This window comes from Mus musculus, chromosome 5 (genome assembly GCF_000001635.26).
Source record: "Mus musculus strain C57BL/6J chromosome 5, GRCm38.p6 C57BL/6J".
In the NCBI taxonomy this organism is placed as follows: domain Eukaryota; kingdom Metazoa; phylum Chordata; class Mammalia; order Rodentia; family Muridae; genus Mus; species Mus musculus.
Genome location: NC_000071.6, coordinates 83,352,882 through 83,374,638, shown reverse-complemented (window position 1 = coordinate 83,374,638; position 21,757 = coordinate 83,352,882). Strand labels below are relative to the sequence as shown.

Sequence of the window (21,757 nt, the reverse complement as noted above, 5' to 3'; positions counted from 1 at the left end):
ATGGAGATCAGTCTATGTGCGTGACGATCTGATTTCTAGAAATCAGCAAGACATTCTTGTTTTTAGTACTACTGACTCGAAGTGTAGAATGTGCAGGATAGTAAACATCATAATTAAGAACCAACAAGAATGAATGCCGAGATGCTAAGACACCTCAATACTTGATTATGAAGCAGAACAGAATCATTTAAAACCGTTTTTGTAATCCAAGAAATATAAACGATATAATCATTAAAAATCTCTCCAAGTCTCCCATTTCTATTCCAATCTATTCTTTTCCCTAACCACAGCTATACCACAAAAAATGGGAAAAGACCTTGTATCTATGGTGGGAAAGTACTGGTTTCTCCCCCTTCTTTCTTTCCTAATAGTGTAGTCTAATGTCAGCATTTTCAGAATTAAAGCATATGTAATATTACAAACAACCTACCGGTGATTTAGAGCACATGGGATAAATTAATTACCAACAAAGGCTTAAACATTAAAGTAGAGAGTTGAATGTACACAAGATTTTAAAAAGATTATTTTGGGGGACTTTTGGGATAGCATTGGAAATATAGTTGAGGAAAATACGTAATAAAAAAATCAAAAAAAAAAAAATCAAACAATGTATAGGAAACACTATTCCAAAGAAAGAAATGACAAATGAAAAAATGTTTTCAAAGAACAATGAATGATAAATGCTTTCTGTTATGTGATACAGGTATAGGATTGTGGAAATAGTCATAGCATTTTTAAAAGAACATTAAATGTAAATATGTTTTTATTTTTCAAATTATATTGGTTATTTTATTTTTAAACATTTGAATTTTAAGTTTTTATATTAAACAATTAATATTGGATCAAATAATAAACAAATGCTATATTGATAAACTACCCTGCCTGCTTCCACCTTATTCTTGAAGGCTATCTTATAATAAAAATAAACAAAATTCATTGTATTTAAGACTAGACCTAATTCTCAAGGATTGGGCTATGCCACACCTTTAACCTTAACTGCAAACGGTCATGTATTGCCTATTCCAGGAAACAACAAACATATATTAGAACATTTATATTAGAATATTCTCATAAGAAAATTTATATAACTTGTGGAGTTTCTGTTAAGTCTTTGTATTAGAGTATGGATTATACTATATTAAGTTTATTTTCTGTAAGTTGCAAAACTTCCAGCATGTGTCATACACTCTAGAACGGTGATAACTACATCTTTGTTTTGAAATAAAATCTGTTGGCAGCATTAGTAAGGCTACTTTCATTTGCATGGTAATTGAAAAGAAAATAGGGAAAAATAGCAGGATGATAAAAGAATCCTATTTGTCCTACATAAACTTAGGTGTCACATATTCATTCCTACAAGACAGGAAAATAACAAGGCTGTCTGATTAATTATTCACATAGATTGCAATTCTGCAGCAATCTTCAACACCCCCCACAAGGAAATCTATTAATCAATGAGAATAAAATGAATCATAACTTTTCTGGCTCCTGTTCACAATTTTAATTTTTGACAGATAAAAGCTGAGAGTTTCATATTGATTTGAAGATGACGAAGCTCATTTAGCTGGTCAGATATTCCCTAAATTGTTCAGCTCATCCTGATATTATGCAATAAAACCACTGTGGAAAAATCTTGTTCAGCTTTCAGGGTGACAAGGTGATTATCCTTGAAGAATAACTAGCATCCTGAAATTCATTTTAAATCAGGTTTAGCATTTTGTTTTAATATAATTGACAAAGTTTTATGATAAAATTATAATGATCTTTGTTACCTTATATTAAACAAAGTTGAAAATCACATGAAAATATCTAGCAGTGTTTGCATATCCAGTAAATGAATTTGTATGAGGATAGTTTTTGAAATTGATTTTGTTTAGATAAAATGACTGTAATTTGTATGTGTGTGTTGTAATTTGTATGTGTGTGTGTGTGTGTGTGTGTGTGTGTGTGTGTATAGATACTCATTGATATGCAATACTCTTCTAATTTTTTGCATGCAGTTTTTGTCTGTTTGTTTAACTTGATTATATATCTTGCATTAGAATATTATGGATATTCTATATCTGATGCTACACAGGTTGCTTTCCTGTTTCTATTAATTTAATTCATATACAACCACACACATACATGTAGCATTCAATTTATAGCTACTAAAGAAACTTGCTATTACAAATATGGGCCTATAGCAAAATACCAGATATTTTACCATAAAAAGAAATAATACTTAAATAAGTTACTGAAAGCTAAATTTTGAGGAGCAATAAATATTTTCTTGTGATAATTTAATGTTAGGACCATTATGTTCTCCATTCCATTTACTATAATTTTAGCATTTAATAATATTTCAGAGGTTTACATTAGTTAATTTAAAATCTAACTAATTAAAGTAAATTCTATGGGAATACTCCATGAAACAAGCCATGGAATGTATTAGATAGAGCAGAAAATAATACAATACTGGATGCTAGTTATTCACATTAAAGTCTTGGAAACTTTCCTGCAATAAAACTTAAAGGTACATTGATTTAGCTGTACTTAACAGTACCAACATGCTATCATAGTCAAAATTTCATACTAGAGCAACTAACATTCCCACCAATCCAAGAAACTCTCAGACTTCCGTCCTACCAACATCCAGGGGCACTTCCTTTTCTCTGACTTTCTTTGTTAATTCTGTTACTCTTACATTTGAAACTCAATTGTTTTTTTCCTGCTTATAATACTTATAATTCATGATCTATCTCTCTTTACAAATGCATACCAACTCAACATTTCTCTGAAATTTTGCTCTATCCTTGTACCTTTTCAAAAGACAATAACTTCTGAATCAAATCCTGTGAGTGTTCATAGTAGTTTAAAATCATTTCTTTGTAGGGATAGGGATTGGTAGAGTTTATGTTAGCCATCTCATTTTGATTTCATAGATGCAGCTTTTCTGTTGCAGGGTACACCATCTCTCACATGACATCCTGATATTTTGGGTCCTGCAATGATTCCACTCCTCCTCCTCCTCCTCCTCCTCCTCCTCCTCCTCCTCCTCCTCCTCCTCCTCCTCCTCCTCCTCCTCCTTCTCCTCCTTCTTCTTCTTCTTCTTCTTGTTCTTCTTCAGTGTTTCCTGATCCTAATGTCCAGGAATTGCACTGTGGTATATAAGTTTGAGCAGGAGACCCTGTGGTCAGTTAGATCAGTGTTTCTCAGCCTTCTTAATGATTGATTATGCCCTTTAATACAGTTCCTCATGTTGTGGTGAACCCTGTACATAAATTTATTTCCATGCTATTTCATAACTAATTTTGAAACTGGTATGAATTGTAATGTAAATATCTGTGTTTTCCGATGGTCTTATGAGATCTCTGTGAAATGGTTTTTCAGCACTATGAACCTTTAAGTGTTGTGATGCACAGCGTGAGAACTACTGTACTGGCTGGTTTTGTGTGTCAACTTGACACAAACTGGAGTTATCACAGAGAAAGGAGCCTCCCCTGAGGAAATGCCTCCATGAGAACCAGCTGGAAGGCATTTTCTTAACTAGTGATCAAAGGTATGAGGGCTTATTTTGGGTGGTGTTATCCCTAGGCTGGTAGTCCTGGATTCTATACGGAAGCAAGCCAGTAACATCCCTCCATGGCCTCTGCATCAGCTCCTGCTTCCTAGCCTGCTTGAGTTCCAGTCCTTTCTTCCTTTGGTGATGAAAAGCAATGTGGAAGTGTGAGCTGAATAAACCCTTTCCTCCCCAACTTTGCTTCCTGGTCATGGTGTTTGTGTAGGAATAGAAACCCTGACTAAGACAAATTGGTACCAGCATAGTGGGGTATTCCTGTGACAACCTTTCTATGCTTTGCAGAGGACTGGGAACGACTTTGGAACTTTGGACTAGAAGAACCATGGGTATTAAGAGCTCTGTGGGATGTTCTGTAGGACCTTGGAAGATAATGTTGAGAACAGTGCAGAAGATGAAGCCTGGCTCGTGAAATTTTGGAGGGAAGATTAAAGGCTCTTCTCAGGGTCATTGCTGTTTTGATTACAAAGATTCTGTGGTTTTGGTTTTGTGTTTCATTGGGATAGTAAGGAGCTGATCAATGTGGACCCAAAAGTTATCTGTGATTGATAAGCAGTCCATACACTCGAGATGAATTAATCTGTCTTTCTTTGGTTCATCAAAAAAAGAGAAAACTGAACAATTTAAAACCAAAGGGTCAGCTGTGGCTCACAAGAGACTTGAACATTCTAGTTTAATTCTGCTTTGCTCCATTGGGTCAAGAGGAAAGCATTTTCTCTGGTTCAGCACACAGGAAATGGTCCAAGAAAGTCCGACTGCATCTTTAGTTTGCATCAGTACTCAGTTAATTTATGAGTAATTTAAGTGTTAATGGTTTTAAAACATAAAAAGGTCATGAAGCATAGCTAAAGCCGGGTCAGTTCTGAAATCCTAAAAAGAGTCCTTGAGAAGACACTAATGAGGATGAAGCCTCCTTTGCAATGGAGATCCCGGCAGATTGGAGATCTCAGGACTGTGGGATTTCCATCAGTGTGAGCTGCAGTCATGAAGTATAGTTGGTCCAAGAGGAAAGCTAAGTTTGTAGTGGATGGCAAATGAGACTGCCCTTGGGTGTCCAATACTATGCTACTAGTTTTGATTCACACTGCCAAGACAGATGTATCACCAACTTCAGGTTTTTAGGAACCTAGAGCACACTGCACAATTTACATAATGAACAAAAGGCTGGAGAAGGCCCCTGCTATGTGGTTTAGTTAGTCCAATTTTCCAGCATCCAAGTTGTTTTGGGCTTCTTTCAGATAACCTGGTCTGATCTGAGATTCTTCTTTGCATCTTATCTCCCACTTCACTTGAGAGAAACTATCAACTTTTATTTTGACAACGAACAGCCTAGAACATCTAGTCAGTTTCAGGGACTTCCTAAAGTAGGTTGAATGTATAGCTTCCCTCTTCAAAAGCTTCCATGGTGGGTGGAATAGTTTAATTTCAAAGGAAATGGTTGTATAATAATGACTAGCTGACAAGGTATGGGTTATACTGTTACTCTTGTTTGTTGTGTTTTATGATAGTAACAGAAAGGAAGTAACCTGGCAGGTTTTGTTGTTCTTGTTTATCTGTTTTTAAGAATTGATAAGTAAAAGAGGCATTTTTGTTTTCTTTTGATATTTCCATTCTCTTTGTCTCAGAAATATAAATTATAATTAAATTGACTTAGTGTTTAATTCTAAATATAGATACATCTATGGTTTAACCTAGTACACATTGGAAAGTGTTGGTAATGAATTTTTACAGTTTTGGATATTATTTTCATTTTAAGTGAATTCTTTTATGGTGTCAAGCTTACTTCTAATTAAGTATTTAACTAAAACTTGCATGAGTCATTTATAAAAAGTTTTATGTCAACATAAAACAAACACCAAAAAAAAAACCCCTTTATCTAACCAATCTAAAATGTTGGTAGTGTACACTGATTCCCTTTTTCACCAATTCAGACTAGTGGCATACAGGCTGCACAAGTTCACATAATTGAAATGGATTGAGATGTGAAGAAATTTATGAGCAGTCATGACACATGCAGAATGAATTTCTGTTGGAATATGCAATTGCATTTCCCTTTCTGAGGGAAAAAGTTTTTCTTTTTCCCCAGAAAAAGGTTTTTCCCTATTCTGAACCCTTCATAAAAAATCACAATGTCTTTGTTGAAAGAGAGGTGTACATATTTATTCTTGTTGTATCATACTCTTTCATCTTAGGATTTGATTTCTATTGTGACAGAAGTATAATTGCTAATTATAAAAATATTTATAGATATTATATGCATATAGGCAGTGTTTCATATGACTAATTCCCAGATGTGATGTATTTCCTATTAAGATCACTTGCATGCTGAACAGTATAGGAATAACAAGGATTTGACTTTTCATTAGTTTAACCATGCTACTTATATGAAAAAGGTATATAAAATACTAGTATAGTGGGCTTCAGTTTAAAGCAAAGTTGTTTTAGAAATACATAAAAGTTTTAGTGTAGTTTCTATTTACCTTTGATTCATCTGGATTTTTATTGCTATGCTATAGGATCATTTAGAAATTAAGTTATTTAGTGTCATAAATAAGAGTTCAAGACAATAAGTCTGCTGTGTATTTATATTTGAGAGACATTTTGGTAGTTGAATGTTTATGCTAAGAATATTTATTTGTGGTGTCTTTGAACACATATAATGTCTATCATATTATAAATATATTATACATAAAACACATATATAGGTCACATATACATGTTATATGCAAATATTAAATAATGAAGAGGTTAGGTAATATATTTACATAAAACATGCTTTTTTTGTATATTTCTTCTGGCTCCATCATTTATTTAGGTACACATCTTGGTGACCTGTTCTCTGACCTGACATATTCACTGGACATGTTTTACTTTAGTGGAATGATGAACACCTACTAGGGACCTACAATTATTATTATTTTTAGGGGAATATTAAAGAAAAGTTAAACTTTGGGGGAGATAAAATTTTCTGATGGTACTCAAGCAGATACATAAGTAATTCAACCCTGAGTAAACTCTAACCTCTTGAAATTCAGTAAAATTAAAAACAAACCATGCATAGATGGTTGCTTTCTCATGAAACTAATTAAGTTGTATGATATAAAATTTAATAGAAAATTTTCTCCATGATAGATTCATATTACTATAAAACATTTTTAAATGGTATGATTTAAAAATAGACAGTATATTATAAAGTCTTATTTTGACTAATTTCTCAGAGATAATGTGTGAGATACACGAAAAGCTAGATTCATATGTTATTAGACGCACTGTAAATTTCATAAACATATGACACTTTCATAACTCACTCCATTATATTTACAAGAAATTCCATTCTGAAAAGCAGGTGCTGCTAAATACATTGTCGTACCAATTATGATAGTAAGGATACTTTCCTATCAGATTTCCATATCCATTTCCCATAAAATAGAATTTCAGGAATATTAGGAGAATCAATGTTCTATTAGCAAGAAATGATAAATTGGCATAAAATAATTTATTACAGAAATAAAACAATCAAGGGCAACTGTTTGTTATATTTAAAGATCGCTTACATGCTGAACAGTATAGAAATGATAAGGATTTGACTTTTTATTAGTTTAACCATGCTACTGATATGAAAAAGGTATATAAAAGGTATATTTAACAAACAGTCAGAAGTCAAATAGTGTGACATTTCATCAACTATTTTTATCTAACTTTGTTACATAATTTTAAACAAATTAATAAGGGTATTAAGCCAGCATTGAGACATAATTTTATGAATAGTTCTTATAGCAATTACACAAAAAAGCTATTTTATTGGAATATGCTCTTAAGTTATACATAGTGTTAAGGATTTTAGAAATTAGTAAAATATGCATGAGGAAGTTACAAATATGAAATATAAATGTACAAATCTTTGATGCAGTATTTCACAACTAACAGATTTTAATGAGGAAAAAGGACCACAATATTTACATAATATGTTGGCTTCTTAATTTCCTGGGAATGCAGACTCTCCTTGTCTGGAGTCTTAGTTCTCTGTAAACAGCATAGCACAGATTCTCATTTGCTGTTTCCATTCACTTCTTCACATTGCCACTCTGTAAGGTAGATCCTTTGTTTTTTACAAAGAAAAGAAAAGTAAGGTCTACTTGATCTTACGCTTCCAATGTCGGCTTCCCAACCTATTTTCAACTCAGCACCTACCTAAGATAACATTACTAACTCAGACAATGACAGTCACCTCCTGACCAAACCTAAGGTCAACTCATCTTGGTTTAATGACACTTGGCTCCATCTTGTGATGCTTGAAAGCTTCTGGCTCTCCAGAAACCTATAGATCCTGTGCCCCTCCAGGACAGCTATGAATTTCTCTCCATATCTAAACATCTTTTCAGGATTTTTTTTTCTGCACAATATAGTCAATGTTTGGAAAGGAATTCTTAATGATTATACCATATTTTGCTCAATTTAAGTTTCTTTCCTTAAGTATTTATTGAATTATAGAGTAACTTAATATGCAGTGCTAATGTTCTCTAAATACATTACAAGCTTTATGGGGATAAGGACAGTGCTTCTTTAAGCCATTATAATTTCCTGATGCTGAGTTTTGAAAATGTAGAATTTGTAAACAATATTACTATTCAAAAAGCCATTCTTTAATTTTTCTTTTCTATTTTTATTAGATATTTTCTTCATTTACATTTCAAATGCTATCCTGAAAGTCCCCTATACCCTCCCCTGCCCTGCTCCCCAACCCACTCACTCCTGCTTCCTGGTCCTAGCATTCCCCTGTACTGCTGCATATGATCTTCTCAAGACCAAGGGCCTCTCCTTCCATTGATGGACAACTAGGCTATCCTGATTTGATTTTCCAATGGAGGAGCTAGAGAAAGTATCCAAGGAGCTAAAGAGATCTGCAACCTGTAGGTGCAACATTATGAACTAACCAGTACCTCGGAGCTCTTGACTCTAGCTGCATATGTATCAAAAGATGACCTAGTCGGCCATCACTAGAAAGAGAGGCCCATTGGACACGCAAACTTTATATGCTTCAGTACAGGGGAACACCAGGGCCAAAAAATTGGAGTGGGTGGGTAGGGGAGTGGGAGAGGGGGGAGGGTGTAGGAGGCTTTTGGGATAGCACTGTAAATGTAATTGAGAAAAATACGTAATTAAAAAAAAATAAAGTCAAGCTACTAAATTTGTTGTAGAAAATAGTCATTTAATTTAAAACTAGGTTAAAATTCTTTTATATTAACTTCTTTAGTATTACTTTATCTTATACACCACAATGTAGTTGTATATAATGAAATAATACAATACTTTGTAAACGTACATTTTAGACTACTTAGATTAATAAACCAAAGTATTCTAAAATGTACCTAAATTATGTTTGCATATAGAAAATTATAACTTTTTAAGTAATGTTATTCTTGTAGATGAATAGATGAAATTAAAGAATGATCAATATCAGCCACTGAATGAAAATAAGAGATCACAGAATGATCTAAAAATAATGTCCAAAATAATTCCTGAACTTCTCTTTCCTCAGAAATAAAAGGTATTGAAAACAGGCTTAAAGAGCAAAGAAAAAAACAAATGGAATAGAAAAATAATGGGTAGGAAAAGGAGAGAAAATGGGGCAGATTACTCTGAAAAGTTGCTGATGTTGTCTTAATGGGGGCAAATACAACAAAAAGGACCAACTGTTGTCATCTTCAAATACCAGCTTCATGACTGCACACTCAAGGGGATTCGCTTTTAAGAAAAAAAAATAGTCACGTAGTGGTGGTACATGCATTTAATCTCTGCAATTGGGAGGCAGAGGCAGGCAGATTTCTGAGTTCGAGGCCAACCTGGTCTACAGAGTGAGTTCCAGGACAGTCAGGGCTACACAGAGAAACCCTGTCTCAAAAAACCAAAAAGATGAGTATGAAGTGTCCCTCCTTGTCTTTTTTGATAACTTTGGGTTGGAAGTCAATTTTATTCGATATTAGAATGGCTACTCCAGCTTGTTTCTTCAGACCATTTGCTTGGAAAATTGTTTTCCAGCCTTTCACTCTGAGGTAGTGTCTGTCTTTTTCCCTGAGATGGGTTTCCTGTAAGCAGCAGAATGTTGGGTCCTGTTTGTGTAGCCAGTCTGTTAGTCTATGTCTTTTTATTGGGGAATTGAGTCCATTGATATTAAGAGATATTAAGGTAAAGTAATTGTTGCTTCCTTTTATTTTTGTTGTTAGAGTTGTCATTCTGTTCTTATGGCTGTCTTCTTTTTGGTTTGTTGAGGGATTACTTTCTTGCTTTTTCTAGGGCGTGGTTTCCGTCCTTGTATTGGTTTTTTTCTATTATTATCCTTTGAAGGGCTGCATTCCTGGAAAGATAATGTGTGAATTTGGTTTTGACATGGGATACTTTGGTTTCTCCATCTATGGTAATTGAGAGTTTGGCTGGGTATAGTAGCCTAGGCTGGCATTAGTGTTCTCTTAGTGTCTGTATAACATCTGGCCAGGCTCTTCTGGCTTTCATAGTCTCTTGTGAAAAGTCTGGTGTAATTCTGATAGGCCTGCCTTTATATGTTACTTGACCTTTCTCCCTTATTGCTTTTAATATTCTATCTTTATTTAGTGCATTTGTTGTTCTGATTATTATGTGTCGGGAGGAATTTCTTTTCTGGTCCAGTCTATTTGAAGTTCTGTAGGCTTCTTGTATGTTTATGGGCATCTCTTTCTTTACATTTGGGAAGTTTTCTTCTATAATTTTGTTTAAGATATTTGCTGGACGTTTAAGTTGAAAATCTTCATTCTCATCAACTCCTATTATCCGTAGGTTTGGTCTTCTCATTGTGTCCTGTATTTCCTGGATGTTTTGAGTTAGGATCCTTTTGAATTTTGTATTTTCTTTTATTGTTGTCTCGATGTTCTCTATGGAATCTTCTGCACCTGAGATTCTCTCTTCCATCTCTTGTATTCTGTTGCTGATGCTCACATCTATGGTTCCTGATTTCTTTCCTAGGGTTTCTATCTCCAGCTTTGCCTCACTTTGGGTTTTCTTTATTGTGTCTACTTCCCTTTTTAGGTCTAGTATGGTTTTGTTCATTTCTATCAACTGTTTGGATGCCCCTGAACAGAGGAATGGATACAGAAAATGTGGTACATTTACACAATGGAGTACTACTCAGCTATTAAAAAGAATGAATTTATGAAATTCCTAGCCAAATGGATGGACTTGAAGGGCATCATCCTGAGTGAGGTAACACAATCACAAAGGAACTCACACAATATATACTCACTGATAAGTGGATATTAGCCCAAAACTTAGGCTACCCAAGATATAAGATACAATTTGCTAAACGCATGAAACTCAAGAAGTGTGAAGACCAAAGTGTGGACACTGTGCCCCTTCTTTGAATTGGGAACAAAATACCCATGGAAGGAGTGACAGAGACAAAGTTTGGAGCTGTGACGAAATGATGGACATCTAGAGAGTGCCATATCCAGGGATCCATCCCATAATCAGCTTCCAAATGCTGACACCATTACATACACTAGCAAGATTTTGCTGAAAGGACCCAGATATACCTGTCTCTTGTGAGACTAGGCTGGGGCCTAGCAAACACATAAGTGGATGCTCACAGTCAGCTATTGGATGGATCACAGGGCTCCCAATGGAGGAGCTAGAGAAAGTACCCAAGGAGCTAAAGGGATCTGCAATCCTATAGGTGGAACAACATTATGAACTAACCAGTACCCCGGAGCTCTTGACTCTAGCTGCATATTTATCAAAAGATGTCCTAGTTGGCCATCACTGGAAAGAGAGGCCCATTGGTAGTGCAAACTTTATATGCCCCAGTACATGGGAATGCCAGGGCCAAAAAAAAAAAAAATGGGAGTGGGGGGGTAAGGAAGCAGGGGGGAGGGTATGGGAGACTTTTGGATAACATTGGAAACATAATTGAGGAAAATGCACAATAAAAAAATTAAAAACCCACATATTTATGATTTTAAGGGCAAAAATAAAGGCTAAGATAGAGATGTTAAAAAAAAGAAAAAAAAGGAAAGAAAGGATAAAATATAATTGCTAATGTACAATAGCATGCCTAATTAGTCCTGGCAGAAGATTTCTATATAAAATAAATTCCAAGGAAAAGAGCTAAGAAAATAAAGAAGAGAGAGAGAGAGAGAGAGAGAGAGAGAGAGAGAGAGAGAGAGAGAGAGAGAGAGAGAGAGAGAGACAGGCACAGTTTGTGAGATCAGCAGATTGCTGGGTACTTGTGGTAATACTGATTGATGACAGAATCAGCATTTCAGAATATGCTCCCTTTGAGGCTCAGTAAGTATGTGAGGAAACAAACACTCGATATCACCGATACTGGAATCAAGGATGATTTGGAGATCTGGCTTGTCACAAAAGAAAAGAAAGACTTTCTTTATGTTAATTTGTTCTTATTAAATTGCATCTTTTATATTAATTTGTTTACTTGGCATGTGAGCCCAGTAAATGTGACTCTGAGTCTCCTTCAAAAACAAATTTCTGGGAAAGTTCCAGGAAACTGTTATCAGTCTGGAGCCTACCAGTACTAGACACTTGAAATGTTACAGTTTCCACAAGCTTGACCTCTAGCTGCAGGACTCAGCTGGAGTCTGATCTATGACCTTGATTTAGAAAAGGTATCCTGTCTTACTACCAATGCCAACAACCATAGTTTAGATGGTGGTTGTAGCTGAATACCAGCAAGAGAAGTGAGCGGTTGTCTAAATTTGTACTTCCCTAGAGTTTGGCAACTTTGGCATATCCTCAGCCCTGGAGTGCTATAGACACACCACCTTATTTAGCACAAGAAGCAGAAAGCTTAGAATGGAACTGATCCAGCAAGAAACAATTACTACACATCCCAGGCCATCATGATGCATTGCTGAAACCATGAAATTTCAAGCAGCACAGTTTTCAATTGTAGCACACACATACCATTTTTATCTAAAAGTAGTTGGTGAAGTACAATTTATTAAAATTTCTATGTTTCTCTTTAATTTTTAGATTTGTCCTTTTCAACAACTACTTAATTTGATTAAAAGGAGAAAAAAGTAAAAAAGAAATACAAAGAGAAATAGGAGAGACAGCTAAATATAATAATTGTGATGTTTAACCTGTCTGTCACCTCGGCAGGTTGTGCATTCAACTGAGAGAGAGACTTCTGGGTGAGTCTGTAGAGCACTGCCATTCATGGCTGACTTAAAGATGGGACCCTCTCTTAGATGGGTGGCAGCTTTTATGTTGCTAGTCCAGATAAAAGGAGGTCCAATCTATACTTGCTTGCTTGCTTGCTTATTGATTGATTGATTGATTGATTGATTGATCGATTGATTGGAATTTTCATCACATGGATCACAGGGCTCCCAATGGAGGAGCTAGAGAAAGTACCCAAGGAACTAAAGGGATCTGCAACCCTATAGGTGGAACAACATTATGAACTAACCAGTACCCTGGAGCTCTTGACTCTAGCTGCATATGTATCAAAAGATGGCCTAGTCAGCCATCACTGGAAAGAGAGGCCCAATGGACAAACAAACTTTATATGCCCCAGTACAGGGGAACGCCAGGGCTAAAAAAAAAAAAAAAAAAAAAAAAAAAAAAAAAAAATGGGAGTGGGTGGGTAGGGAAGTGGGGCGGAGGTTATGGGGGACTTTTGGGATAGCATTGGAAATGTAATTGAGGAAAATACGTAATAAAAAATATTAAGTAAAAGAAAAAGAAAAAGAAAAAGTACTGCCCTGTAATCAGGATTTAGATTAGTGAAAAGTGAAAGAAGCCATAAGAGGGAGTACACTAAATATAGTGTGCATAATTCTGTTAAACTTGTTAAAAGCTTTTAAAAATTTTAGAAATATTTTAAAATTTTAATTTTTGGTGATTCCATTTGCTACTAATTTGACTCTGTCCTTGGTTTTTAAGACACAGTCTCCTCAGACTGTAGCCAGGGCTGATTTGCAGTAGCAAAATAGTTCTCATCCTTCAACCCCAATGCGAGGAACAAAGCTGAGAACCATCATACCCATCTACAGTAAGTTTTATATAGATGGTAAATTGCCCTTCTATATGCTTTTTTTACATCTCTAAATCAATATGCAGTTGTAATAATTTCTCAGACAATATAATGTGCTAACTACTGAGAAATAATGTGTGGAATAGACTCCAATGACCCAGCTAGCTCAAATCCTAAAATCCTGTCTAGGGGAGCAAATAAAAAAAAATTCAGACATATAGACACACCTAAAATGATGCTACCGTGATCAATCTATTGAAGAAAGAAATCTACTCAAAATGTCACAGACCTTAGAGATCAGTACATTTTCTCTTCAGTTATTACAGTCCTTGAAGTTATTGTTGCTTGAAGACCAACTACAGTAAAAGAGGAAAGAATATATGTGTTATAAATTCAATTATGTCAGAATCATGAGGAAAAACGCAGGAAGATATACATAGGCAAGAAGAGGAACAAAAGAAGAATGGAATGGAGGAGGAAGTGGAAAAGAATATCCGGAGGTGGATAAAGAAAAGGAACAGGAGAGGGTAGGAGTCATCAGATTATAGTCATATTTAAAGTAGATAGGATGATAACTTTAGTATGAGTGGATTCTGAATAAGGTCACTCACACTGAGTCCTGGGTATGCCTCAAATCACATGTCACATTCACAGCTGTATATTTCCATTTATTCTCTTGGCCTTCAGAGCTTCTCTTCTATCTCTGATCATATCAAATCCTGCCCCCCCCCCCACCTTGACCTCTTCTTCCCAACTCCTACTCAGGTTCCTCTCTCCCTCTGCCTCCCATGATTATTTTGTTCCTTCTTCTAAGTGGGATTGAAGCATCCTCCTTGGACCTTCCTTCTTGTTTAACTTCTTAAGATCTGCAGGATGTATCATGGGTATTTGGTACATTTTGGCTAATATCCACTTATCAGTGAGTACATACCCTGAATGGCTTTTTAGGTCTGGATTATCTCACTCAGTATGATATTTTCTAGTTCCATCCATTTGCCTGTAAATGTCACAATGCCCTTGCTTTTAATAGCTGAATAACTATTGATAAATGAGACCTCTTGAAATGGAAAAGCTTTTGTAGGGCAATAGACACTGTCAATAGGACAAAATAGCAACCTATTAATTGGGGAAAGATCTTTACTAACCCCACATCCAATAGAGGGAAAATATCAAAAATATATAAATAACTCAAGAAGTTTGACTACAAGAAACAAATAACCCAATTTAAAAACTTGGGTACTGAGCTAAACTCAGAATTCTAAACAGATGAATAAAGAAATGTTCAATATCTTTAGTCATCAGGGAAATAAAAATCAAAATGACCCTGAGATTCCTCCTTACACCAATCAGAATGGCTTAGATCAAAAACTCAAGTGATAGCATATGGTGGCAAGGATGTGGAGAAAGAGGAAGACTCTTACATGTCTGGTGGATTGCAAAGTGGTACAACCACTCTGGAAATCAACCTGGCAGGTTGTCAGAAAATTGGAAGTAGTTCTACCTAAGACTCAGCTCTACCACTCCTGGGCATATAACCAAAAGATGCTCTACCCTACCACAAGGACATGTGCTCTACTATGTTCATAGCAGCCTTATTTATAATATGCAGAAACTGGAAGCAACCCAGATGTCCCTCAAACAAAGAATGGATACAGAACATGTAGTTTAAAAGAATGTATCCTCGTGAAATGTGATGGTCATTGAGTCATAGCCCTCCTGATGCAGAACCCCAGGGAATTTGCTCCAAGTTATTTTTTAATATTTATTTCAGAACATTATTTAGATTTGTGACAAATTATATGTCTTTCTATATTTTTTTTCTCTCATTCTTCTATTGCCAATCAATCTTGAGCATTGACTGTCTATAACTTTATTGACTAGTTGAACACTGTTATCTAATTGACCACAAACAGTATCTTTCAGTTTTGATATCTACTATATTCACTTATATTGATATCATTTCAATAAAGAAGAATATAATATAATTCCAATTTAAGCCACTAACCAGAAGTATAGATATATAAAACATAGTTAGGAAATAGTATGCAAATATATCTGAGATTTCAGACTTAAAACTCAGTAGTCAGAAATCATACAACGTGCAAATGCACAAAAGAAAGAGTATACACCAAACCCATTAGTGAATGCTAATGTGACATGAGTGCCTTCAAACTATTCCTTGTGCTCAAACAATGAGATATGATAGCATAATTCACATCTATTATGTCTGGATTCTATAATCCAAACAAATGAAAATTGTTAATGGGAATGTGGAATGACATGAGCTAGCATTTAATGCTGGTGTGGTTTAAATATATTACAGAAGGACTGCAATTCTCTAAAGTATCTTTCTGTTGTTTCTTTCTTTCATGTTTTTAAACTAACTCCAAAGCTACCATTTATGTTTATGTGAAAGCCAGCATTAAACTAATTACAACATTAGAACCCACATTTAACCCTTACCATGAATTTAAAATGTTATGAATTTAAAGTAACTCTAACTTTGAAGGTGTGAGGATAAGTATAATTTGTGCAACCATGGGAAGCCACTTCAGGGAACAAGTGGTGTTGAAAAAAAGAGGTATGGGTTGGTTTAACAAACAGACTTATCTGGGAGAAGAGCCATAAGGAGGCTACCAGGAGATGGTGGCACAAGATTAGGACTGGTGGATTGGGAGAGAAAAGCACAAAGATAAAAAACAAAACAAAACAAAACAAAACAAAACAAAACAAAAACAAAAACCTGTTTTGTATTGCACAAAATAGGAGCAGCAATAATCTGTAAAGAAAATATAGTCAGAAATTTCAAATAGAAAGTGATGTTCAAATAGAAAGTAATGTTTGTGAACAATATGTTGGACATAAAAAGTAAAATGTTCTCAAGGTCTCAAGCCGATAAGAAATATGTATGGAATTACAAGCCACTTTATATCCCAGTATTCTAGGGTGAGCAAGATACTATTCACATTTCTAATCTCAGAATTTGAAATTCAAAACCTGACCATGAAAATATTCCACCAATGTCTGTTAATTATATCTCAACAAAATTGGTTCTTCAATTATAATATACCAAAGGGAAGGTTTGGGCTAGATCTTGGCTTCCTATACATACATAGCAAATATGCAACTTGCTCTCCAGGTGAGTTCCCTAACAAGTGGAGCAAGTCCTAACTCTCACTCTGTTGCCTCCCCTTGGGTCCTTAGCCCCTTCCTGGGCTACCTTGTCTGGCCTCAGTGGGAAAGGATATGCCTAGCCCTGCTGAGATTGGATGTGTCAGAACAGGTTGGTACCCATGGGGGTCTTTCCCTTCTCAGAGTTCTTGCAGAGGACTAGAGTTCTCTTATCAGTTCACAGTCCTTCATTTCTCTGTCTTCTCAAGGTCTGTCTCTTATTCTAGCCTATGTGGTATTCTGCTTATGTGTACACAAATATTGATAACCATTCACATCCAAACGTCATAACTACAAGCTAAACTAAAATTATAAAATAATGCTAATTTGTTTTTATATATTAACATTGTTCTACAAAGTTTGATTATTTTATGAACTGAACTAATGAAGTGCTGGAGAGACAGATAGGCAGTTTAGACAACTCCCTGCACTGGCAGAGGACCTTAGTTTAATTAGCATCTTAAGTGATTGACACTTGCCAAAATCTCCACACACAGAAGATCCAAACCATATTCTGACATCTTCTGACATCTGTGGGCACTTGTCGTGTTGTACATGCAAACAAGCAGGCACATATATATATGCATAAATATAAACACAGATTAATAAAAAGTGAACCCAAATGATTTTGTTTTTGAAGTAAGGAAATAATTGGTTTTTTTTTCTTGCTGTTGTTAAAGAAGACAAAAAATGATGAGACCAGAAAAATGATATTCCTTTTGAAAATTCATTTACATTTTATTATAACTATATTTCATTACAATGAAGATTCTGGTTCATCACTGATTATTTTATCAGTTTCCAGTATGGCTGCAAATTTTATTAATTTGCTGGTGTTATGAATGTAATGAGTCATTGTTAATTGAAGTATCAATGTTATAAATCAACTAAGAAAAACCAAAGGCACTTTATTTTAAATAATTACTTCATCCATATATGATAAAAATTAGCTGCAAAATGTTTTTATTTTCTCATATTTTAAACAAGTAATTATCACAGATTAATATATAAAATTTTCAAGATTTAAGCTATAACTTTCCCTATCATTTTCCCTTTCTTTAATCATTATTGATATTATAGATAATATATTGCTGAGTGGGTTATGTCATATTTTACATTTTTGAGATCATTTTACACAAACTTTGAGATGAGTGTATTGTGGTTTTTGTAATCTTTAAATTATAGTTTGTGGCCGGGCATGGTGGCGCACGCCTTTAATCCCAGCACTCAGGAGGCAGAGGCAGGCAGATTTCTGAGTTCAAGGCCATCCTAGTCTACAATGTGAGTTCCAGGACAGACAGGGCTACACAGAGAAACCCTGTCTCAAAAAAAAAAACAAAAAAAAAACAAAAACAAAAAACAAATTACAGTTTGTCTGTGTGTGTGTGTGTGTGTGTGTGTGTGTGTGTGTATGTGTGTGTGTGTGTTGGGTGTGTGTGTGTGTGTGTGTGTGTGTGTTGGGTGTGTGTGTGTGTGTGTGTGTGTGTTGGGTGTGTGGGTGTGTGTGTGTGTGTGTGTGTGTGTGTGTGTGTGTGTGTGTGTGTGTTGGGTGTTGAGATGCCTATGGTTGTCAGAGGACAATTTGCAAGCTTAGTTTACTCAGTTCACCTTGTGGAACCCGGAGCCCTAATCAGCTCATCAGACTTGCTTGTAAGGTCCTTTACTCACGGGGTCTTCTCTCTGGCTTGAGTTTATCGTGAATAGTTTTAAAATTTACTGTTTGTGAAGTTTCTTCTAATTTAATTTCCTTTCCAAACTGATAATTATCATTGATAATGTCTTGTTAGTCAAATTTCTGAGTTTTTTGTTCAAACAATAATTCAGGGTAAACACAGAATTTTCTCTATCTATCTCTCTATCTGTCTATCTATCTATCTATCTATCTGTCTGTCTGTCTGTCTGTCTGTCTGTCTCTCTATCTCTCTCTCTATCTCTCTCTATCTATCTATCTATCTATCTATCTATCTATCTATCTATCTATCTATGCACACACACATATGTGTGTGTATATATATATGGAGAGAGTGTGAGAGAAATAGACCTACATAGGTATATATAATTATATATACATATATATATACATATATATCTGTGTTTCTTTATATATCTTATAATTAGATATATATAGAGATAGATAGATAGATAGATAGATCCATATACCTTATACATATGAGTATATATGTGTTTATATATATATATATATATATATATATATTATATGCTATATAATGTTTACATTTTTAAAGAGTATTTTTCAAATGTATTCCAGTTTGCCTTTTATGTGGTTACATGGTTACAATATATGCTGCCTGCCAGGTTTTTTCTCTATGAACGTTCAATCTTTCTCATTCTGGGCTAAGTTTCTAATTCTGTCACTAAATGAAACTCATCCTATAGCTGACTTTATGTGTATCTTATGACTTTAACTATAGACTCAATTTAACTGTCTTATATAATATTTTGCAGCGTTATGATTCACCCTATATGGTGTCACCCTGCTGGAGTATATTATGTATGAATGAGAACCAGTGTGTAATAGGTTTGAAGATTACTGTATCCGGAACTGGGAGATAATAAAAGCACTCTGTTCTTTTCTGCTTTGGAATTTCAGATAAGAGTACTCATAAGTAACAGAGATAAAAAGAGAAAGCAAGAAATAATTCAAATGCAGAAGGCAATGTACTACTCTGCAGCAGTTCTCAATAGTGTTATATATAGAAATCAGATCGGTCATTGTTTCCCAGCCTGCTAAATAAAACTAGACCGCTGGAATGGCATGCCACTTGACCTCCAGGGCGTCCACAGCAGTGTTTAACAGGCACAAAGGGAGTACTCTTGCAAGTATCTCCTGTTTACATGCCAGATTCCCCTGCTAGTTCACACAATGTTCAAAAGGCACAAGTCCCTGGAACGCAAGAGGGAATTGTTATTCCAGGGACTGCCACAGTCCACAATGAAGAATAATGCGAGAAATTTCCACTCTTTGTCACAACTTGTACTCTCAGCAGGCCCGCTCAAAACTACTACAGCAGTCAAACATTCAAAAACGACTCACTTTGAGATCGAAATACTGGATGCTCATACAAGAAAACAAATATGTATTGTGGATAAGGTAAGCTTTATTTATCTTCTTAAATGTTTCATGTTAGGCTCAAAATTACTAACTTCAAAATTAAATGACAGGACTTTGCTAAATGCATTACTAATCATCAAACTTAGTTCTTGAGTGAAGAAGTTGCCTTATATACTTTTGCTTCATTTTCATATTTACCATAAATAATCATTTCAATTTCTGCTGTATTGCCTATAATCCCTAAGTAAAAACATTTATAATAAAACACAGATTGCATCAAAATTTTTTCTTTTCATGCTTTTATAGCAATAAAATGTACACCATTTTACAAGTGCTTGTAGAAAATAGAAAATAAAAGCAATAAAAGTTAAAAGTATTTAGTATGTGTCCAGATTGTAAACGTTTAATATATTTTAGTATATTGTTTTTGTTGTTTACTTTTCTAAAGCTTTTACCTTTTTAAAGAGCAGTCTTTAAAGTCTTAAAGAATACAGCTTTTTAAATGTCCCCTCTTTCTGCATCTGTAGGCACAGATGTTTCAAGAAGAATGCTGTAATCTGTATATCTTAGATCAGAAAAAAAATGAAGTATGAAAATGTGTTTATTGAAGATTTAAGGGCATGTATCATACACCAAAATGTTTTTCATCTATTTGAAAAGGCAGCAACTTCAATTCATTACAGCATTGATATTTTCAAAAAAGTTATGTATTTTGTTTTATAGAAACACTATTGAATGTTTTTTGTATAAACAAAATATCCAATCACTTATTCTATGTAAGCATACTGCAGGTGGATTGCTAGGTAATAGTACTGTTCACTGCTCTTCATAACTGTCAAAAACATTATATATGTTCAAATTTACTAACTGTAATGGCAGTAATTTACAACTTAAACATAATGATTTACTTTTAGGTTAAAAAACATTAAAATGCTATATTTTAGTGCAGGTCACAAGTAACACTAAGGACATTCTAATCATCAACTTGTATATAGTTGGAAATCTTATAAATCTATATTTCTGTAAGTGAGAAATATGTTTTATGTTAAAGAATATTTGATATATAGGTTCCATATAATCTGTTTCTGTTTAATACAAAAGTCTTTTCTTTGATTTTTTTTCCAACATTGCTTTCAGAAATAGAAAATGGTTATAAATTTTAAGTCTTCTCAGAAACAGCTGACATTTGCAACATTTTCCTATTAAATGTCTGAAAGGATAAAAAGTTCAGAAGAGGTAATTACGCAATTAACAAGTAGCAGAGAGTTGAAGAACTGTTACATTAAAATAAGAAATGTAAACACTTGTTAATTATTATTCTCATATCTGATATTGTCCTTGAAGAAATGAGAATACCTTTCAGTTTCATAGATATTAATTCAATTAAATAGGAAATATCAGAAAGCTACTGTCTTAGGAATTTTAACTGTAAAATCCTGGTGCTCACATCTGAGTTGTATTATTTTATAGAAATAACATTTTAGTAAGGGGTTTACTTTGAACTCCTCATGACCCTATTTCTTATTTTCTTTCATTCCTCTCTTCTTTTATACCCAATTGCTCCACTGTTCGTTCTTTCTTTCTTTCTTTCTTTCTTTCTTTCTTTCTTTCTTTCTTTCTTTCTTTCTTTCTTTCTTTCTTTCTTTCTTTCTTTCTTTCTTTCGTTCTCTCTCTCTCTCTCTCTCTCTCTCTCTCTCTCTCTCTCTCTCTCTCTCTCTCTCTCTCTCTCTCTCTCTTTCTTTCCTTTTCTTCCTTATGGTAAAGTCAGTCCAGAGTACAGTGCATATTGTGCCAGCCCCCTACTACAAGCTGCCACGCCCACACACATGCTATAAGACTTAGGCATATTAATTTAAATCTCTGATTTTGCATTGTTAGGAGGAGTTGCTCTGTGATTATTTTTGTTTGTTTGTTTGCTTGCTTGTTTGTT

The 21,757-nt window shown here is 34.6% G+C and overlaps 1 protein-coding gene across 1 annotated transcript in view; it reads left to right on the top strand.

Annotated features, from left to right (window-relative positions):
• The first annotated feature begins 19,443 nt into the window (after positions 1-19,443).
• Positions 19,444-21,757, top strand: part of Tecrl (trans-2,3-enoyl-CoA reductase-like) — a 77,074-nt gene continuing 74,760 nt past the window's right edge. Inside the window, exon 1 of the mRNA NM_153801.3 lies at positions 19,444-19,866. Coding sequence (NP_722496.2) covers positions 19,639-19,866 — 228 coding nt within the window. The 5' untranslated portion in view covers positions 19,444-19,638. The remainder of the gene's footprint in view (positions 19,867-21,757) is intronic.